The sequence below is a fragment of the Camelus dromedarius genome, chromosome 18, assembly GCF_036321535.1.
Source record: "Camelus dromedarius isolate mCamDro1 chromosome 18, mCamDro1.pat, whole genome shotgun sequence".
In the NCBI taxonomy this organism is placed as follows: domain Eukaryota; kingdom Metazoa; phylum Chordata; class Mammalia; order Artiodactyla; family Camelidae; genus Camelus; species Camelus dromedarius.
Genome location: NC_087453.1, coordinates 7,411,632 through 7,429,484, shown reverse-complemented (window position 1 = coordinate 7,429,484; position 17,853 = coordinate 7,411,632). Strand labels below are relative to the sequence as shown.

The 17,853-nt window shown below is 45.4% G+C and overlaps 1 protein-coding gene across 2 annotated transcripts in view; it reads right to left on the bottom strand.

Annotated features, from left to right (window-relative positions):
* Window positions 1-1,417: 1,417 nt before the first annotated feature.
* The window catches only part of ZFP64 (ZFP64 zinc finger protein), a 69,244-nt gene continuing 52,808 nt past the window's right edge, over window positions 1,418-17,853 (bottom strand). For both annotated transcript variants that reach the window (XM_010975292.3, XM_031433607.2), the window contains 4 exons: window positions 16,608-16,757; window positions 16,299-16,361; window positions 8,556-8,807; window positions 1,418-5,554 (listed from right to left, as the gene is read on the bottom strand). In XM_010975292.3, coding sequence (XP_010973594.1) covers window positions 4,845-5,554; window positions 8,556-8,807; window positions 16,299-16,361; window positions 16,608-16,757 — 1,175 coding nt within the window. In that variant the 3' untranslated portion in view covers window positions 1,418-4,844. The remainder of the gene's footprint in view (window positions 5,555-8,555; window positions 8,808-16,298; window positions 16,362-16,607; window positions 16,758-17,853) is intronic.

Here is a 17,853-nt window from a genome sequence, read left to right as displayed (position 1 = left end):
GTGTAACCTGCCCGTGCTGGGGGATGTAACCTGGGTCATTCCTGCCATACTTGCTCCCAGCATGCGGGCAGGCGGCCTAGGGGCATTTTCCGATCATCCAACAACACTCACATTCGAAATTTTTTTTCCAATCCAACGACAGGCCTCACCATCTGTGCAAAAGATCTTGTCCTTTTTTTTGCCTCAACACTAAAAACTCAAAAGTTTCCATCCCTGATCCCCCAACCTCTGCCGGTGGAAGATGCCCTAGACTAAGGGGAGAGTCAGGCTGCAGATAACACACAGGCCCTGGAGTCCAGCACACCCGGGATGGACCATCCTGTACCTGTGGCACTGAGCAAATTAACTTTTCTGAAGACCAGTTTCCCTCCTGAGGGTGAACGCAATGCCATTCGTTGTAACGTTTGAATGGAATCGTGCAGGGAAATGCTTGAACTTCATGGTTCATGGTGCGTGTTCCATCCAGAGCCCCGGCCGGACCTCCCCAGCCAGGAGTCTTGGCGTCAAAGGCTGAGACCTTTTTTGTACCAGCAATGCAGACAGCTTCCTTCTTAGGCACGTTTTCTTGCCTTCACAGGATTGGCTACATAATTTGCAGGGCCTGATGCAAAATGAAAACACAGGACCCCTTGTTCAAAAAAAATTTAAGAATTCCAAGACGGGGACAGCAGAGCACGCACCAGAGTGTGGAGCCCTCCGTGACGGCACCGCCCACGAAGACGGCCCTGCTCCTTCACCGGAGCAGCCGGACCTGCCAGCTTACACCTTACCATCACCTGCGGAACCTGAGAAAGTACCGATGCCCAGGCCCCTCCGCACAGAGACGGACTCCAAATACCTCCCAGGGGATGGCAGCATGGAGCCAGCTGAGACCCGCGGGACTGGAGGGACAGAAAAGCTCGGAAGAACGCCGTGGCCAGTATCTAAGAGCAGGCAGAGGGAGCCCCGGGAAAGCCCCGATAAAGCAGAAATGTCTGTGTATAGAAATACCCTGGGTGTCCCGGACCTGTGCCAGGCGTTTCACAGAAAACGAGCCTTCAAGAGTCTGCGCCACTGCTCAGGGGCAGAGAACACTCAGAACCCAGCATCCTTCCAGGTTTTAACTCCGCACGGGCTACTCCAGAGCCACGATTTCCCAGCACCCTTTGCACAGCAACGCCTCTGAGCGGCCAGGTGGCCGGGGGAGGAGAGCAGAGGTTTATGTGCAACTTTCCAGCCGTGCTAAGGGCAGGGAGGATGGCCTCCTCCCATCCTGGCTGGAGCTTAAGTTGCCACCTCCTTGGACCACATGAAGCTGTGGAGTGGGGGTGAGAAGGACAGAAACCACAGAGCCCAATGTCGTAAAGTCACAGTACAAGTTCTCAGTTACCCTCACCACCCCCAACAAAATAAACGAGAAAAGACACAGAGGAGCCAGTTTTTGTTTTGTGTTAAACCAGCTGATTTTATCCTTAAGCCAAATGCCCGAAATGGCCCATTTTACAGACGAGCAAACCAAGAATCTGAGGTAAAATCTTCAGCCTGATAGTAGTGCCCGAGGCAGGGCTACTCTCATCTCCTCCCTCCTCGACCCCATCACCTTTTAACAGGAGAAGGCTCCTTCTGGATTGTTCTCTCTTCACCCCACTGAGATCAGCTTATTACTCTAACGAAAGATTTGTTTTTTTATGGGAGACCCAGTCTAGCACTTTGGTTAAAATCGTGGGCTTTGGATCTACACTGCCTGGGGCCAAAACCCAACTCTGTTCTAGAAGTTGCTTCACCTTTGTGCTTCAGGTTCTGTATCTGAACAAGAGGCAGGGACTAGGGTGAGGTGGCTGAGGCCGTCCTCTCTGGTGCAAGTACAAAGTGACGTCCAAAATCTCACTGATCAAAGTCAATATTTTAATGCAACTTTTCTGAAAACCAAACGAAAGGCAACAAAATCCACTATGAACAAAAACATCAGAATCTTAAAGATAGGACCAAGTCTGCCCCTGTACAGCCCTGCCTTAATTCCCAGGCCAACTTCTAATAAAACTTTATTTACAAAAGCAAAGCAGCTGACCTGTGGGCCATACTTTGCCAATTGAAAAGATTGTGCCTTATGCTTTAGAATATGTGATGACCAAGTTTTTGGTGACTAGGCCTCCTCAGTCTTGCCCCAGTTCCAGCTCTGGTTGGCACCTGGGAGAAGGAGATGAGTTAACACAGGTCAAGTTCTTAGTCCAGTGCGTGGCTCAGAGTAAGGACTCACATCACCATGGCAACAGGAATTGAGGCTCATCCTTTTTCTTTAAGAAATTGAATGTGTGGACAAACACAAAATCTGTGTTGTACAGCTTTGGAAGGCAGAAAGAAACCTTGGGCGGAGGAGAGCAAGAGGATGCCACCTTGATTTCTGGACTCTTCGCTGGAGATTTTATAGCTGCACTGAGTATGGATCAAAAGGACTCAGCCCATCCCAGAGCCTAATCTGGAACTCATCTGTCTCTGGCATGAAGCTGTACCTTCCTTGAAGGGACCCTGGGAAAGTCGGCATTCTGAGTATTTCTCCCATGTTTTTACCCATCATCCATTACCCTGCTGCTTGCACTCGAACAACCCAGCTCAGGAGTCAGCAAGAGAAGGCCCTCCAAATCATGGCCTGTTTTTTGTAAATAAAGCTTTATTGCCACAACGCTGTACCCATTCACTTACCTGTTACCACGGCTGCTTCAGGGACGACGGCGGATTGAGTGATTGTGTTACAGAGGTGAACAGAGCTGAATGGTTTCGAGAGACACTAAGGCCAGTAAAGCCCAAAATATTTACTAAGTGGCCCTTTACTGAAAAAGTTCGCCAACCCCCGGTTCCAGGTGAAGTCAAACTATAAACATACCCATTAATCATTTTTTCCTTTCAGATCCATATCAACCTTACAAAACGGAGGTGGGTATAGAAACTTGGCCCCCCCAGCTCTGCACCCCGTCAGCGGCCTCTGCACCCCTATGGCTGTTTCCCAGTTTTATTTGGAGATTAGCTGTGTATTTTAAGTCTCACCCTAGCAGGGTTAGCCAGGTCGCTCTCCCACTTCCTGAATTACTTTACAAAGTTTTCTTGGAACACAGACACGTGGATTCTTTTTCTCACCATCTGGCTGCTCTGGTGCAGTCACAAAAGAGACCTTCTGGCTCCACGATGCCTCAAATATTTACTATCTAGTCCAGAACTTTTTGCTGACCTCTGCCCTACGGGGTATCCACATTTACTAGCTGATACCAGGGTGGACCCAAGACCCTAGACGCCCACACAGTTGTGAAAAACGCTTTCCAAAAAGGCTATTTTTCCTCTTTGTCGAAAGAGCTACACCACCAGGAAGTACAAGAAATGTCTGTACGATTTCGATCTATGGGTTTCCACTAGAAAGGTCAACAGCCCTTCTGTTCCTAGAACAGAAACATTGATAGCTCATGACAAATGGCACAAAGGTGACAACAGACTGTAAGATGCACCAGCATTCCCCAGCCAAACCCTTCCGAACAACCAAAAATAACTCCAACGCAAAGAAATGATTCCTTCTATCATGGATCTCCACCCTCAACTCCATCTTTCCCTCTTACAGCAAAGATTCAAAACTGCGTTATCACTCTCCTGATGCCACCCTTCCGTGGAATCCAATTTGTTCAAACACAATTTCTAAAGTAAGCTATGTCCTAAGTGAAACAGCCCCCATATAAACCAGTAACAGAGTTGTTTTCACATCCTTTTTCCCAGTTTACCAAAAACAATGAAATCTATTCAATGTTTTAAAAGCAGGGATGTTTAGGTTGACAAGGGCACACGAGAATTTGTATTAAACAAAGGCTGTATTTGAAGAAAGGAACTTTGCATAAACTGTCATTCCACAGCCTCTTAAGCTTTGGTCAAATAAAATGTCCATTTACAAGAAATTTGGGTTTTCACCTGCTTGTTGGTTCAGCAAACACCAAGCGCTTACGGTGATGAAAGACCCTTGTCTCAGGCTTTCCCACACATCACACGTCCCAGAACTAAGTCCAGGACCCAGTGGGCCCCTCATCTCTTTTAGAAACACAAGCACAGAAATTCTGAATTTCACAACACACAATTACAGGCTGAGCTGGGGTCAGCTTGATCTTTGGTGCCACCTACAGACCAAACTGCGTTTCTCTTCACCGCAGCGCTAAGACAGTGAGAAATCCCACGTGCATTTACAACGAAATTACTCAGGGGAAGGGATGGGAGGTGGGCGGGGTGGCACTGGAGAACCCCACACTGTAACCTGTCTACGGGAGAACATAAAAATGGAGTGTCCCTCATTCTACAGATGAGTTTGCATTTTTATTGTAAGACAACAGACGGAAGGAACCACACAAAAATGTATAAGGCGAATTACTCTGATAAACCATCACCCAGGTTAAGAAATCAAAATTTTCTGGCTACCCCAGGCCCTCCACCTACCCTGCCACCACCTTAACCTTCTACAGATCAGTGTAGTTTCAGTTTTCCCATGTGGTCAGGCTAATGAGTTTCATAATTCCATCGGAGATGGATCAGTTTTAGAACTGGAATCCATTGTGAAGACGCTATCCCTATTGGATAGAGCAGTGCTCGATGGACCCACACCTCGGAGCCGAGTCAACCTGCCTGGACGATTCTCGGAGGGAAGACAGCCACGTGGAGAGGGGTCTCCGTGGCACCTGCCCTCATGCCACGGGGACTGCAGCCGTCGCCTCTGTGGGCCTGTGAGGTTGAAGCAGGCGTCTCCGGAGCTAGTGATACAAGTCTGGCTTGATGGCCTGACCGCAGAGGGCTGGGCAGGGGCACCTGGACATCTGGACAGCTGACCACCCTCTTGGGCAGAACTAGAGGCACTGGCTGGGCTCCAGGGACGTCTCGAGCTGCCCGACGGAGACCAGGGTGCCCAGCTGCCCCGAGGCACTGCTTTCGGGCGGGAAGGTGACCAAATCCGAGTTCTTGCTCTCATTGTGGTCACTGTGCTGCTTCTTGTGGCACCGCAGAGAGTCGTCCCTGACGAAGGAGGCGCCGCAGGTCTCGCAGCGGAAGGCCCTCTGGGTCACGATCTTGGCCACGTGCTGCGCGCTGCTCTCCCGGGGCCCTTCCCTGCCCAGCGGGGCCCGGTTCTCCGTTTTGGCCTCGTCCCTGTGCACCTTGTCGATGTGCTTGGCCAGGCTGCTGGGCCGCTTGGTGTCGAAGCTGCAGAAGTCGCACTTGAAGGGGCGGTCCTTGCAGTGGACCCGGCTGTGCACACGCAGGGCGGCCGCGCTGGAGCAGGAGTAGCTGCACTCGGGACACTTCTCGGGGTGGTCGGCCTGGTGCAGCCGGCTGTGCTCCAGGAGGTCGGCCCGGTCCCGGCCCTGGAAGGCGCAGTGCAGGCACTTGAAGGTGTGCTTGATGCGGATGTGCGACTTGAGGTTCGCCTTCATGGTGCAGCGGACGTCACAGAACTCGCACTTGAAAGGCTTCTCCCCCGAGTGCACGATCATGTGCCTTTTCAAGTCCGAGCTGATTTTGAACTTGGCGCTACAGAGCCAGCACTGGAAGGGGGTGTCCCCTAGCAACGGAAGGTGTGTTTCCATTAGAGTGGGCAGGCCAAACAGAACTCCCCCAAATCATGCGTCAGAACGCCTGGCTGCGGAGATGGTTGGGTCTTTGAACTCCCATCACCCGTCGCCTCCTAAGGCCACCACTTACCGTGTACATTGATCCCTTAATCGTCATGATCCTATGAGGGGAACTATTACGTCCATTTCATAGATGGGGAACTGAGGCTCAGAGAGGTCCAGTTGTTTGACCATGGCCAAAGAGGAGAGATTTGAACCCAGGTATCATGGTATCTAAGTCCACACTCTTCATGAGGACACTTTGGTTTCGAATCTAAACTCACTTCACTCGGCATCCCAAAACTGGACGTGGAAGGAAGAGGTGTGACTTACATTACATACAACTCTTCCAAACCAAGCTAAGACTTATCGACACACTTTAGTGTTTAAGCTGTATTAATACCTCGGTGAACTGGCTTGTACTATTTAAGTTTCATAGTTTTACAACGACAGACTTTTATTTATAAAATTAACCCATGAATATGGCAGCAAAGACAAATAATGAAACGCCACAGCCTCTGCACTCCCTGGAGGCACCGTGAAGGGTTTAGCTCCTTTGGAGGCTGTTCCTTTAAACATCGTTGTCAGCTGTCCATGAGCAGAGGTGAGATTCTTACTTACCCTACACGCCCATCCTTTCCCCCAGCCTTCTCCTCCTTTCTGTTGGTTGTGACCTTCATTCTTCTAGCATTACTTTCTAAGTGGGGTAATAAGCTCCACGTTGAGCCCATCAGCTTGAGAGGTTTGAGGACTCCTTCGTCTTGGTCACACTACCTCCCCTGCTTGTCAGAGATAGCTTTACTGCACTGACTTGTGAATTCTCATGTTTAACCAGTTGTTTTTAAACTTTAGGATCAAACCCCAGGTAACTGACATTATGGCTGGGTATGTGAATATCCACCAGAGCCAAATGCTGCCCTGGGATCACATCCTCTTCCTTACAGGGTCACTGTCACATCGGGGCCAGTTGACTGTTGCTAGTATCAAGGTCAGATTGATTTTTTTAAAAAATGGAAGTATAGTCGACTTATAGTATTATCTTAGTTTCAGGTATGCAACAGTGATTCAATATTTGTAGAAATTATAAGCCCTTTAAAGTAATTATGAAGTAATGGTTATATTTCCCAGTCTTGTGCAGTACATCCTTGTTGCTTCTCTTATACACAGTAGTTTGTTTCTCTTAATCCCAGATCCCTATCTCGCCCCTTCCCTTGATTCTCATTTCTCGCATGCTCACTTGGGGTCACATTCTGTCTTGCTTCTTGTGCATTTAGGACAAAGAGAATCTCACCATAATGTCAAAAGCCATCGTGTCATTTAATGATGTAACATTTTACCTGAAATTTCTTATGGATTTTGAGTTTGATTTATGGAATTTCCTCTTAACATTCTATGTATGTATTATTCTGTTACTTCCCTTTACTTTGATTAGATTCAGCTATATCCAGATATTCACATCATTGAATATCTCATGCCAAATTTTGTTTTTTATTTGGCTAGAGCTGATCTTCTGTAACTTCCATCAGCCAGGTGGCTGGGAGTAACACCGAGTTCTTGCACACCTTTGTCTAGTCTACTTTCGTACTTGAGATAGTTTGGCTGGGTATAGAGGTCTATGTTCCAGATCATTTCTCAACTTTGAGGGTACGGTTCCACTATTTCCTAGAAGCCAATATTACTGAGAAGTTTTTCTAGGTAATGGATCTCTCCAGCCGTTCATTCCCTTTGTCCTGTGCAGCATGTTGTGAGCCCTCTCATCTCTCATGTCTCTAAGAATTGCAAAACTTTTCTCATTTCCTCACTTCTATTTTTTCTTCCTAGACCTAGTCAGAAACTAGACTTCTATCTTATTGTTAGTTTTCCAACTTTTTTCCCCCTTGTCCCTTGGAAGTTTCTTTATCTTTAAAGCCAGTAACCCTACCTCTTTGCTCTCACTACCTTTTTTTCACAGAACTCTTCTTGGATACAACATTTCTGCCGGTGGGGAGATACCAATTAGAACGGATAAATTCTTGTAAGCACTCAGGTACTCTGTTATCTCCAGCATTTGTTACTTGTTAGATCTGGCACTTTTTACACCACTTATTTGCTGCAAGTAACACATCATCCACAGCTGGCACGTTGCCTTTAGGAGGAGTAGATCGGTTTAAGGATTAGACATAAGTGCAACCTGTTGATAGACAGTTTGGGTCATTTTGCCACTAGGTTTCAGCTTCTCCTCTGAACTCTGACCTTTGCAGCCTCCATGCCAGCTCCAAGTCCAGAACTCTCAAGGCGGCCAGACATTGGCTGGGAAGACTGACTCCCAACTCTACCGCTGCCTCCCATTTGTCTCCTGGGACATAGTTTTCTTTATTCACTTTTAGGTGTCAGTGTATTCCTGTCTGTTTGCCATTTTTCATGAATTCATTGAAAATTCTCATTTTATGAACCTCCTTATGAACCCTGTAGTACCCATTTTTCTGTGCCATGATGGGTTGGCTTGTTCTATCTTACTATTGCAACAGGGTCTCACAAAGAAGAAAAGGAAAAGCTTTTTTGCAAAGTCTAATCTCTAGAACTAGAAGTTTGTGCTCTGCATTTATGTTCAGCTGATTTTGCTACATGTTTCTGAATTAAGCCATGCAATTAGAGTTTAAGTTAAATGACAGAAACACCTAGTTTATACATCAGGCTTTTATTGAGATTCATCCTTTGCTTCTTGACTGCTGAATTGGGTAATCATCCCCAGCTGTATTCTGCGCAGTCATGTTAGCAAACCCAGCTGTCAGACTTTGTGTTTTACTAAAAGCTGTTGTCCCAGGGAAAGAAACCACAATCTTCACAATCACCAGAGAAGTTCCAAATTTCTTTACTGACACCATGAAGTCATTTAAGTTGTGTTTTAACTAAATGAAGGTTGAGACATCAGGGAACGAGTCAGGCACAGAGGTCTCGAGGTGTGGGACTTACCTGTGTGGGATCGGAGGTGGACGGTGAGCTGGCTGGAGTTGCGGCTGGCATAGGGGCAGAGCTGGCATTTGTACGGCCGCTCATCCGAGTGTATCCGCAGGTGCTTCTTGAGGCTGCTGCTGTCCACGGCAGCATAGTCACACAGGTGACACTTGTGGGGCTTCACACTGGTGTGGCACCGCATGTGCATGGTCAGGTTGTCCTTCCGACTGAAGCACTTATCACAGAACTCACACTTGTGTGGTTTGTCCCCTTCAAACACATAAGATTCAAGGTGTTAAGGGTTTTCTCTATCAAGATGATGACAAAGAGATTTGACCAAGGTGGTAGTCTGAACACATGGGTGGGTCTCCTTCTTTCTGTCCAAATGCCCAGAGACAGCAGGACACTATGAGGTCTAGATTAGTACACTGGGAAACAAAAAGGTGTGCTATTCATTGATGGCTCAGAACTTTTGAAGAATCTTAAGAAACAGAGACAAAAACTAGACTGAAGGAGAAACTCACAGGCCTAACCTCATTTGGGAAAACGAGAATGGTTACAGAAGTATTCAAGATCAGAGATGGCAGGCATAGGGGTCTTCTGACTCACTAGTTGATGAACCGCATTGAGAATGATCACCAGAATATTTCCACCAAACTCTGTTCCATCCTTCCCCAATAACCACTCCAGACTGATCACATCCAGATAAAATTAATCTACCCAATAACCAAATGCTTGGGGAAAGTCAGAACTAGAAAGACATGCCCAACTCAAGAACCTGAAGTTGGAGAAAATAATTATTTCTGAATACTAAAGACAGACGTGGGTCTTAAGATGGCTTATCTAGAGGCAGGGTGGTATAATTTCAGAAGCCTAAGAGTGCTGAGATCTTAAAGCTTTCAGGAAAAAAAAAAAAAAAAGCCCTGATCAGCACAACTCCTTAGACAAAAGTGGATAATAGCAAGGAGACAATATCTGCAAAGTTCTGCAGAAATTATTTAAAGAGAATCCTATACTTGAATGAGCACTCAGTGGCAAGAGAAAATAAAGCTATCTGGCAAAGGACAAAATGTATCACATTTGAACTGTGTACATCAGAACAACAGAAAAAAATGGGAAGTGGACAAGATGTGGGGTATAAGTAATAAAATGGAAAGTTTTGCCTCCAAACCACAAGGGAGAATCAATCATCAAAAAAGAGAATACAACAGAACACAAAATAAGGTAAAAATCAAACTAATGTCATTAAGTACAACAAACATAAATGGATTAAATCTCCCTATTAGACGTGTCAATTATATTTAAAAAAAAAGTCAGCTTATTGCTCTTAAGATACCTAAATAAAAATGACAGAGTAGAAAACAGGAAAATATTTGAGGAAAATGCTAAAAGAAATCAGAAATAGCAATATTAGGCAAAACAAATCATGGTGAAAGCCACTAAAAATTTCATATTGAAGAGGCAGCTCACCAAGTAGATGTGAATCTGACTTATGAATCGAACCTGGTTTCACTAAAAGTTTTTCCAAAAGAGTGAGCCTGAAAATTGTCAGACATATTTTAAAACAATTTTGTTCAAAAAAATCAGATTACAAACTCCCAGGAGATGCAGTGAGAGCTCCAGGTATCAAAGCCTATAGCCTAATTACTTTTGAGAAGAATGTTTGTGATCTTCAGTCCATTTTACACAAATGGCTGAAAGCAAGTAAACCATATGCAACTCGTGAAACCAGAAGAAATGAAAATACACAACACTTGATCAATTAAAAAAGATCATCGTTAAGAGGGAGGTTTGCTCAAAGAGAAGATACTAACAGGTCAGGGTTTTCAGTCTCGGCACTAGGACCACTGGGGCCAGGTACTGTAGGATGTTTAGCAGCATCCCTGACTCCTTCCTGCAAGATGCCAGCAGCACCGCCTTCCCCAGTTCTAAGAGTCAAAAATAACTTCCGATATTACCCAAGGTCCTGGGGGAAAAGGAGGCAAACTTGCACCTGGCTAAGAACCATTTTAAGAGACAACTGGAAAAGAGACGGGACAACAGAGAGCAGCCGTGATTGACTTTGTCTAAGTAGACCTTTACCACAATTTAGAAGACTCAATAAAATGGTGATGGTCTAAGAAGACATCGAATTACAAAGTCTGAATCAAGAAAGAGAAAACAGAACGATAACTTCGAAAAACTGCTATCAGTCATGGTGTGTCCTGAGGTGAACTGTTTATTGTTCAAATATCTGCTGTTCTTCCCAGGAGCATCACACTGCATGGTCCCAGCTGCAGGCCTGGACGTGTGACTGGCTCTGCCCAGTGGGATATGAGCACGACTGACAAGTCCCTGTTAGGCAAATGCTTTTGAGAGCCAGTTTCCGGTTGGCTACACTTGCTTCTCTTGCTCAAGAGGACCTGTAACATTGCAGATGAGGTTTTTTTTTTTTAAATAGTTTTTTTAATTGAGGTATTGTTGATTTACAGTATTATGTAAGTTTCAGGTGTACAACATAGTGATTCACAATTTTTAAAGGTTATATATTCCACTTATAAAATATTGGCTATATTCCCTGTGAAGATCAAGAGTTCTTAACTTGAGCCTCGTGGATAAAATTTAGGGGATCCAAGATCTTGTATGGGAATGGATTACATTTTTACCTCCAATACCTCTAACTGAAATTGAGTATTCCCTGCATCTGTAAATGCAGTCGACAAACCACACTAACGGAACCCAAGACCCTCACCAATCGACAGGAACCGTGTTCAGACCGCATTTTACTTGCTGTAGTTCTCAAAGTATCATTCAAGCTCATCACTCTTCACAATTAAGGTAGTTAGTAGACCAGCCACTAGATCCTAACATTAAATGCATCTGGGGGCGAGATGGCTCATTAAAATGCAGATTCTTTTCCCCCAGCTTTGAGATATAATTGACATATGATATTGTGTAAGTTTAAAGTATACGATGTGATGGTTTAATACATGTTCATCTTCAGAAACGATTACCAAAGTCAGGTCCGTTAACACCTCCATCACCTCAGATAATTTCCATAGTGCAGTAAGAACACTTAAGATCTACTCTAAGCAACTCTCAAGTACACAATACAGCACTGTTAACGACAGTCACCATGCTGTACATTACTTCCCTAGAACTCTCATAACCGGAAGTTTGTTCCCTTCGACCAACATCTCCCCATTTCTCAAGCCGAACTCCCCAAAATAGTAAAATGCAGTTTTTGATTCAGTGGGTCTGGGTAGGGGACTGAGATTCTCTATTTCCAACAAGCTCCCAGTGGTGCTGACATGTCTGGTCTTCACCAGATTTCAGGTAAGCAAGGTTTAGTGTATTAAAACGCCACACATTGAACACTTTGATAGCAATTGTACGTAAGTATGGTTTAATGTGAGTTTATTATATTTAAAAACATTGTTCTGGGAAAGGGCCATCAGCTTCACAAAATCACCAGGACTCCACAGCAGAAAAAATGTCAAGAACGCCTTTATCTGATGTGTTCCAGACAAAGATGGCGCCACCCGCTGGGTCCTGGGGAGAAGACCACGGGGAGCAGAGCTGAGCCAGACTCTGCCGGACAGGGACAAGCAGCCTTCAGTGACCACTCAGACTGACACTAATCGCAGCCTAACCTACACCTCCTCCATCCTCTGAAAAAAGTTGTAAGCAGAGGATTGTGGGCATGTTCTACCAAATTTCCCAGGAAAAGTGTTTCCACCTTCAATTAGTTGTTTAATAGCATAGGGGAAGGAAAAAAAAAGCCTCAACTCACTTCATGTTAGGTTAACCCTAGTGGAAAAAAAAAGTGGGATAAAAACACACACATTGTAAGTCAATTTTCTTTATATGAGACTAAATGCCAAAGAACCATCTTAATCGCAAAACATTTGAAATTCAACCATCATTCTTGATTAAAAACCTCAAACAAAACACACCTCAAAATCAACCTCAGAAGCCTTGAAGAAAAAAAAAGTCTTTCACATGATAAATGATCCCTATGAATCATAAGGACTTGAACCATAAATGGTGGTAAAAAAAAAAAAATCTAAGTATTCCATTAGAGTAAGGAATAAGATATACAGATGGTTACTTTCACTGCTGTTCGTCAACTCCGACCAGAAGCACCAAGACCAGGGCACTCCAGATCCAGAACAAACAGGGATACAATAGTCCATCTGCGTGATCCAGAAGAACAGACTTGAACTCTCGGAGTAAGACAGAAGGGGCCGGGGAGAACACACGAAATTCACTTGAAAACACTGTGCTCCTGTCAGCACTCTGTCCAGCTCCTGTGTGCCCCTCACTCACACATCCTTAACCCCAGTCTTCTCCCTCGAGATAACCACGTTCTCCAGCTTGGCAGGTGGGGAAGAGGGTGTGCCGGTGATTAAAGTAAGTGCCCAGTGATAGACGACGCTCTTCGATTCACTATCTTAATTTAGTACTTTTTAGCTAACCAGATGAGGAAGATACAGTATTTGTGTTTCTGTGCGCTTTATTGGCTTGTGGGCTTTTCATTGGAATATCGGCACTTTTATTTCTTAACTGACTGAGTGCTTGTTCAAACCCTTTTCCACTGGGGGTCATTTGATTTGTAGGCATCCTTGTGTGTTCTGAAGATTAACTGCCCCCTGCTGCAAATTTTTCTTGTGGGACACTTGTCTCAACTTCAGCGGTGTTTTCTAAGCTAACACTTTAGTCATATTTAATGTCTTCTTTCCGGTCTTTGTTAATTGTTTTCACCTGTCTACTTATACTGTACGTTTGTCATCCGATATTTCCTAATAAGGAATGGACTTTAACATTTAACTTAATATATTTGGATGTAAGGTGAGGGACTGCTGGACTGTTACTTGTCCCGGCGCCATGCAGACTTCACCCACTCCTCCTCCAACCAAGGCTGGGTAAGAGCCAATCAGAGTAGGAAACAGACCAAGGGATTTTAATTTAACAGTTTGAAACACTCACGGATATGACTTGACTGCAAATTCTATACAGCAACTAGTCTTTAAGAAACTATCATTTGCTGTGTTTTGGTATAGTATTAAAGAAATACAATTATCTGAAAAGGCTATCAAAATACTCCTCCATTACATTATGTGAGAGGCCAGATTTTCCTCCAATACTTCAACCAAAGCAACACAGGGCAGTGGACTGAATACGGGGACAGAGGCATGAGAATCCAGCCAACTATTAAAAGAGGTAAGTTTGCAAATGTGCACACAGTGTTACTGGTCACATTTTGTTTTGGAAAATAGTTACTTTCCTTAGATGTGTTTATACAGAATGGGCTTAGTGCTATTTTAAAATCAATAAATGTTTTTAAATCAATTAAATTTTAAAGGTTTGGTTTTTAACTTCGAGTGCAATTAACTGTAGATAAAAAAACTCTGGGGATCTTCAGTTTTGAAGTGTAAAGGATCTCAAAACAGTGGTTTGAGAACTACTGTACTCTTTTGGCAGAGGTGAAGCTTAAGCCTTCAGTGATCACTTACACATACCGCCATCCCTGTCTCTCACTTACAGCGGGCCCCGAGATACCACCAGGCCTATCTATCAGTTCTTTTTCTAATTATGTTTCTCATCTCTCTCTTCTCTTCATAGTTGGGCACTTGCCACAGATTCAAGACTTCAAGCTCCTGGCCTTCTTTTCCACATTGAACACTGGCCATATGACTAAGTTCTGGCCCAATGGGCATCGCCTAACTCAAGTGAGATAACATCTAGGCTGTGCCGTTAAAGAGGAAGCCATCTCAGACCATGCCAATGAGAGCTACACCCTTGGGATGTCAAACCAACAAAGTGCGAACCTGAGTCCCTGAAACCATGAGGCTGGCCACGTACTTAACTTGGACGTCACGGGACAGAAGTCCTTTGGTTTTATGCAACCATTAGTCGCTTTTACTCATTATTCCCTCTTGTCACAAGGGATCCTACTTCTGGGTCATGCCCAGAGGGGGAGATGCTGTGAGGCTCCCAGGTCCCACTCCTACTTTCTACCATTCAAGAGATTCAAAGAACTAGCGAGAGCAGTTGCCTTGGAACCTGGAACCAGAGAAGTAGCCTAAGTGTTCCTTGGCCAGAGGGGCAACGGGTCTGCCTACATCACGTTCCTGACTCAGTGAACCCCACCAAGGACAGAGCCTTGCTTTATGCTTTCTGTGTCCCCATCATGCTCTGTATTATCCTCAATAAAACATTATTAATCCAGCCCCTGCCTCGCGAGGTCCACCCGGCACTGCTGACATCAGGGGCCGACAGTTCTTTGTGGGACCTGTCCTGAGCATTGAGGGATGTTGGCAGCACCTTTGGGCCCCACCCACTAGATGGCAGTAGCACCGCCCCCAACTGAGAAAGACCATTCAGTTATCACTAGGGCAGTCACCCACTTCGAAGTTGCCTAAAAGTGCCACGTTGGTGGGGGTCTCATCTTTGTTCAAATGGTTCCCGCAGTCTGCACGCTCTTTCCAACGTCATCCTGGCAGTCTTGTCTTTCAACATTCCCTTTGCTAAGAAGCATTTCATAGTCCCAGCCAAAGCTGACCCTTCGTTCTCTATTTCCAGAGCACAATGCCCATTTCCAGCAGAGACAACTAACTGTGCAGAAGCAGTCCTCTTAATGAGGCCCCAGGGTTTTAGCTGGGCATGAGGCTGCCCTTCTTAAAAACCACCTTCCAGCCCTCCCGATGCTTGATGTGGCCACAACTAAGCTCTGCACAAATCCCCCAGTCACAGGGGATGCTGCTTCTGGGGCACGGCCCGAGGGAGGGACGCCGTGAGCCCCTCCTCCTGCTGGTTTTCCACCCGCGGAGACCTGGAGTGCAGCGCAGCTGCCCTGGACCAGGGGATGAGGCCGTATGTGAAGGGGACAGCTCCCCTACCAGCTGTGGACTCTTCGCTTCTTAAATCGGACTTAGGACACTGGATTGTGTTTAAGTCACTTAGTTGGGTTTCTGTAAGAGCAAAGAGATCAGTACCCTAACCCATCTAGGTCCACACTAATGACAAAAGGTTGGCAAAGTTTTTATAAAAAAGCCGGACAGTAAATCTTAGGCTCTGTGCACCATGCAGCCTCCAGCAATTACTCCATAATGCCACTGTAGGGCCAGAAAACACTTACTTTTCATAATAATTGTTAATATATAATGGGATTACTGTCATATATTTGTAATAGGCTGGATTTGGCCCCTGGGCCGCAGTGTGCAGACCCTGGTTCTAGATCATAAATCCCTTTGCTCCAGCACATCTTATTTCTTTGTCTTCTCAGTAGCCGGTTGCTCTGAAGAAAGGCACCTTTAAGGAGCAGCCTTATTGGTCTTATGGTATTAAGATTACTACACCAGGCCTGTGTGTGGCAGCCCCCCCACCTCTGCCAACCTCCCCAACTTCATCTCACACCCGTTCTGCTCCTTCAAGCCTTTGCCCTGCTGTTCCCTCTGCCTTGAACCCTTCCTGCCCCTTGTCAGGTGACTCAGCCATCTTCCACACTTTAAGAGCATCTTCCGAACAGCCTCTCATGACCCGCCTGGACCAAATACCCTTCCCACAGTCCCAGCACTTTCCCCCTGGCCTCTCAGTTACCATTTTCGCCTCTGTGACTTTTTAGGTCACAGCCCACCCGACCAGACTAAGTTTCACGAGGCAGAGAGACCGTTTCTGTCCTGCTCACCGCTCTCTGTCCAGCACTTCACTCATACCTATTTCCTGAGGGTGTTGGGTTTTTTAAACATTACAGTTTTGAACAAATGAATGGGTACCTACCCGTGTGGATTCGTAGATGGCGGTCTAAATCTTTCATGCCGTGAACAGTTTTGAAATGGCAACCTAGAAGAGAGAAACAGGTTCTCTTTACATAACCTCAAAAAGGAAGCTACCGTGAATCTGAAATTCTGGAGTCACACACTGAGCTCTGATGCCCAGGAAACGCAGCACCCCGGAGAGGGCTCCTGTGCAGTGACTGTGGCTGGGACAACGCCAGGAGTCAGTGAGCAAATGGATGCAGCGAACTGAGCTCGCGCGGCCGTGCCGGGTGCCCAGATGGGGCTCAGCACGTTCGAGGTTCTTCTTTACCTGGATAGCAACAGTTGAACGTCCTCTCCCCAAGGGTGGCCGTTTGTTCCTTTGACTCTGAAGGAAGAGCAGTTACAGGGGCTTTCTGGGTGTCACTGCTGTCAGTGGAGGGACAAGGTGGCTTTGGAACCTCGTTATCTAGTTCTGCAGCTGAAATTTGAGACACAAAGTGTTACTTCATTTCTCAAATACAAGCACCATGGTACGTCTTATAATACAGCAGGTTTGGGCTCATTTCACCTACCTACCCACCCCCTCCAAAACCATTTAAAATTAAAAGCCATGTGCACTCTGGTCTTGAAGTCTTCTTCTTCTAAATACCAATTTCCAGGGAAGTGCAGGGGACAAAGGAACATGCTAACATGACAGGTACACAAACGGCAAAGATCCAGGCAGCAAAACTCGGCAACAGCGCTTCTCAAAAAACGTAGGGAAGGCTTAGTTCCTTCAATAATTTCCGATCCATCACTGGCCAATATTTGTATAAAGTAAACACTAATTACGAGAAAAGTGAAATAAGACAATAAAAGCCCAAACGTTATTTAGAGACGACAGAGAGCTGGATGCCGAGCTATTTTTAAGTGCTTATTCTCCATTTCTGAACTCATTTTGTCTCAACTCAGTGACAGGTCAGAGGCCACATGTCAAGAACCACTGCTCTGCAGAACAAAATGCCATTGTTTCAGCTTGACAGATGGAGGGAAAAATCAGACTAAAGGACATGTCTGCAACATGAAGACGTTTTTTGGATCCTGATTTAAACCTATTGGAAAAGCCATTTAAGACTGTGGGACACACGAACACTCACTGAAAGTTTGATAAGGGCTTTTAAGACGTGAAGATGAAATTAAAGTTTTTAACAGCATTCTCGTCATTTAGGGCTGGGCATTTATAAGTTCTATGTGTCTGATGGGCTTCAAAATAATCCAGCGGAATGGCTGTACAGAAGACTGGCCACCTGTACTTAGCTGAAGCTGAGCACCTGGCACGTGAAATCCATTGTCTCATTCTCTACCGTTAGTAAGGATGAATCATGTGAAACTGCCTTTTTTGGGGCCAGAATGGTCAGGTAACTCACATGGTTCAATCTAATATGTAGTTTTAAAAGTTTCTATAACAAAGACAAAATACTCCTAAAAGATTGTAAAATGATTTCTCTCCAAACAGATTTAAGGCCAGGGTAAAGAGAGGTGCTGTCAATGCCTTACGCCTTAAAAGAAAACTATATTGACCAGTTTATGAATTG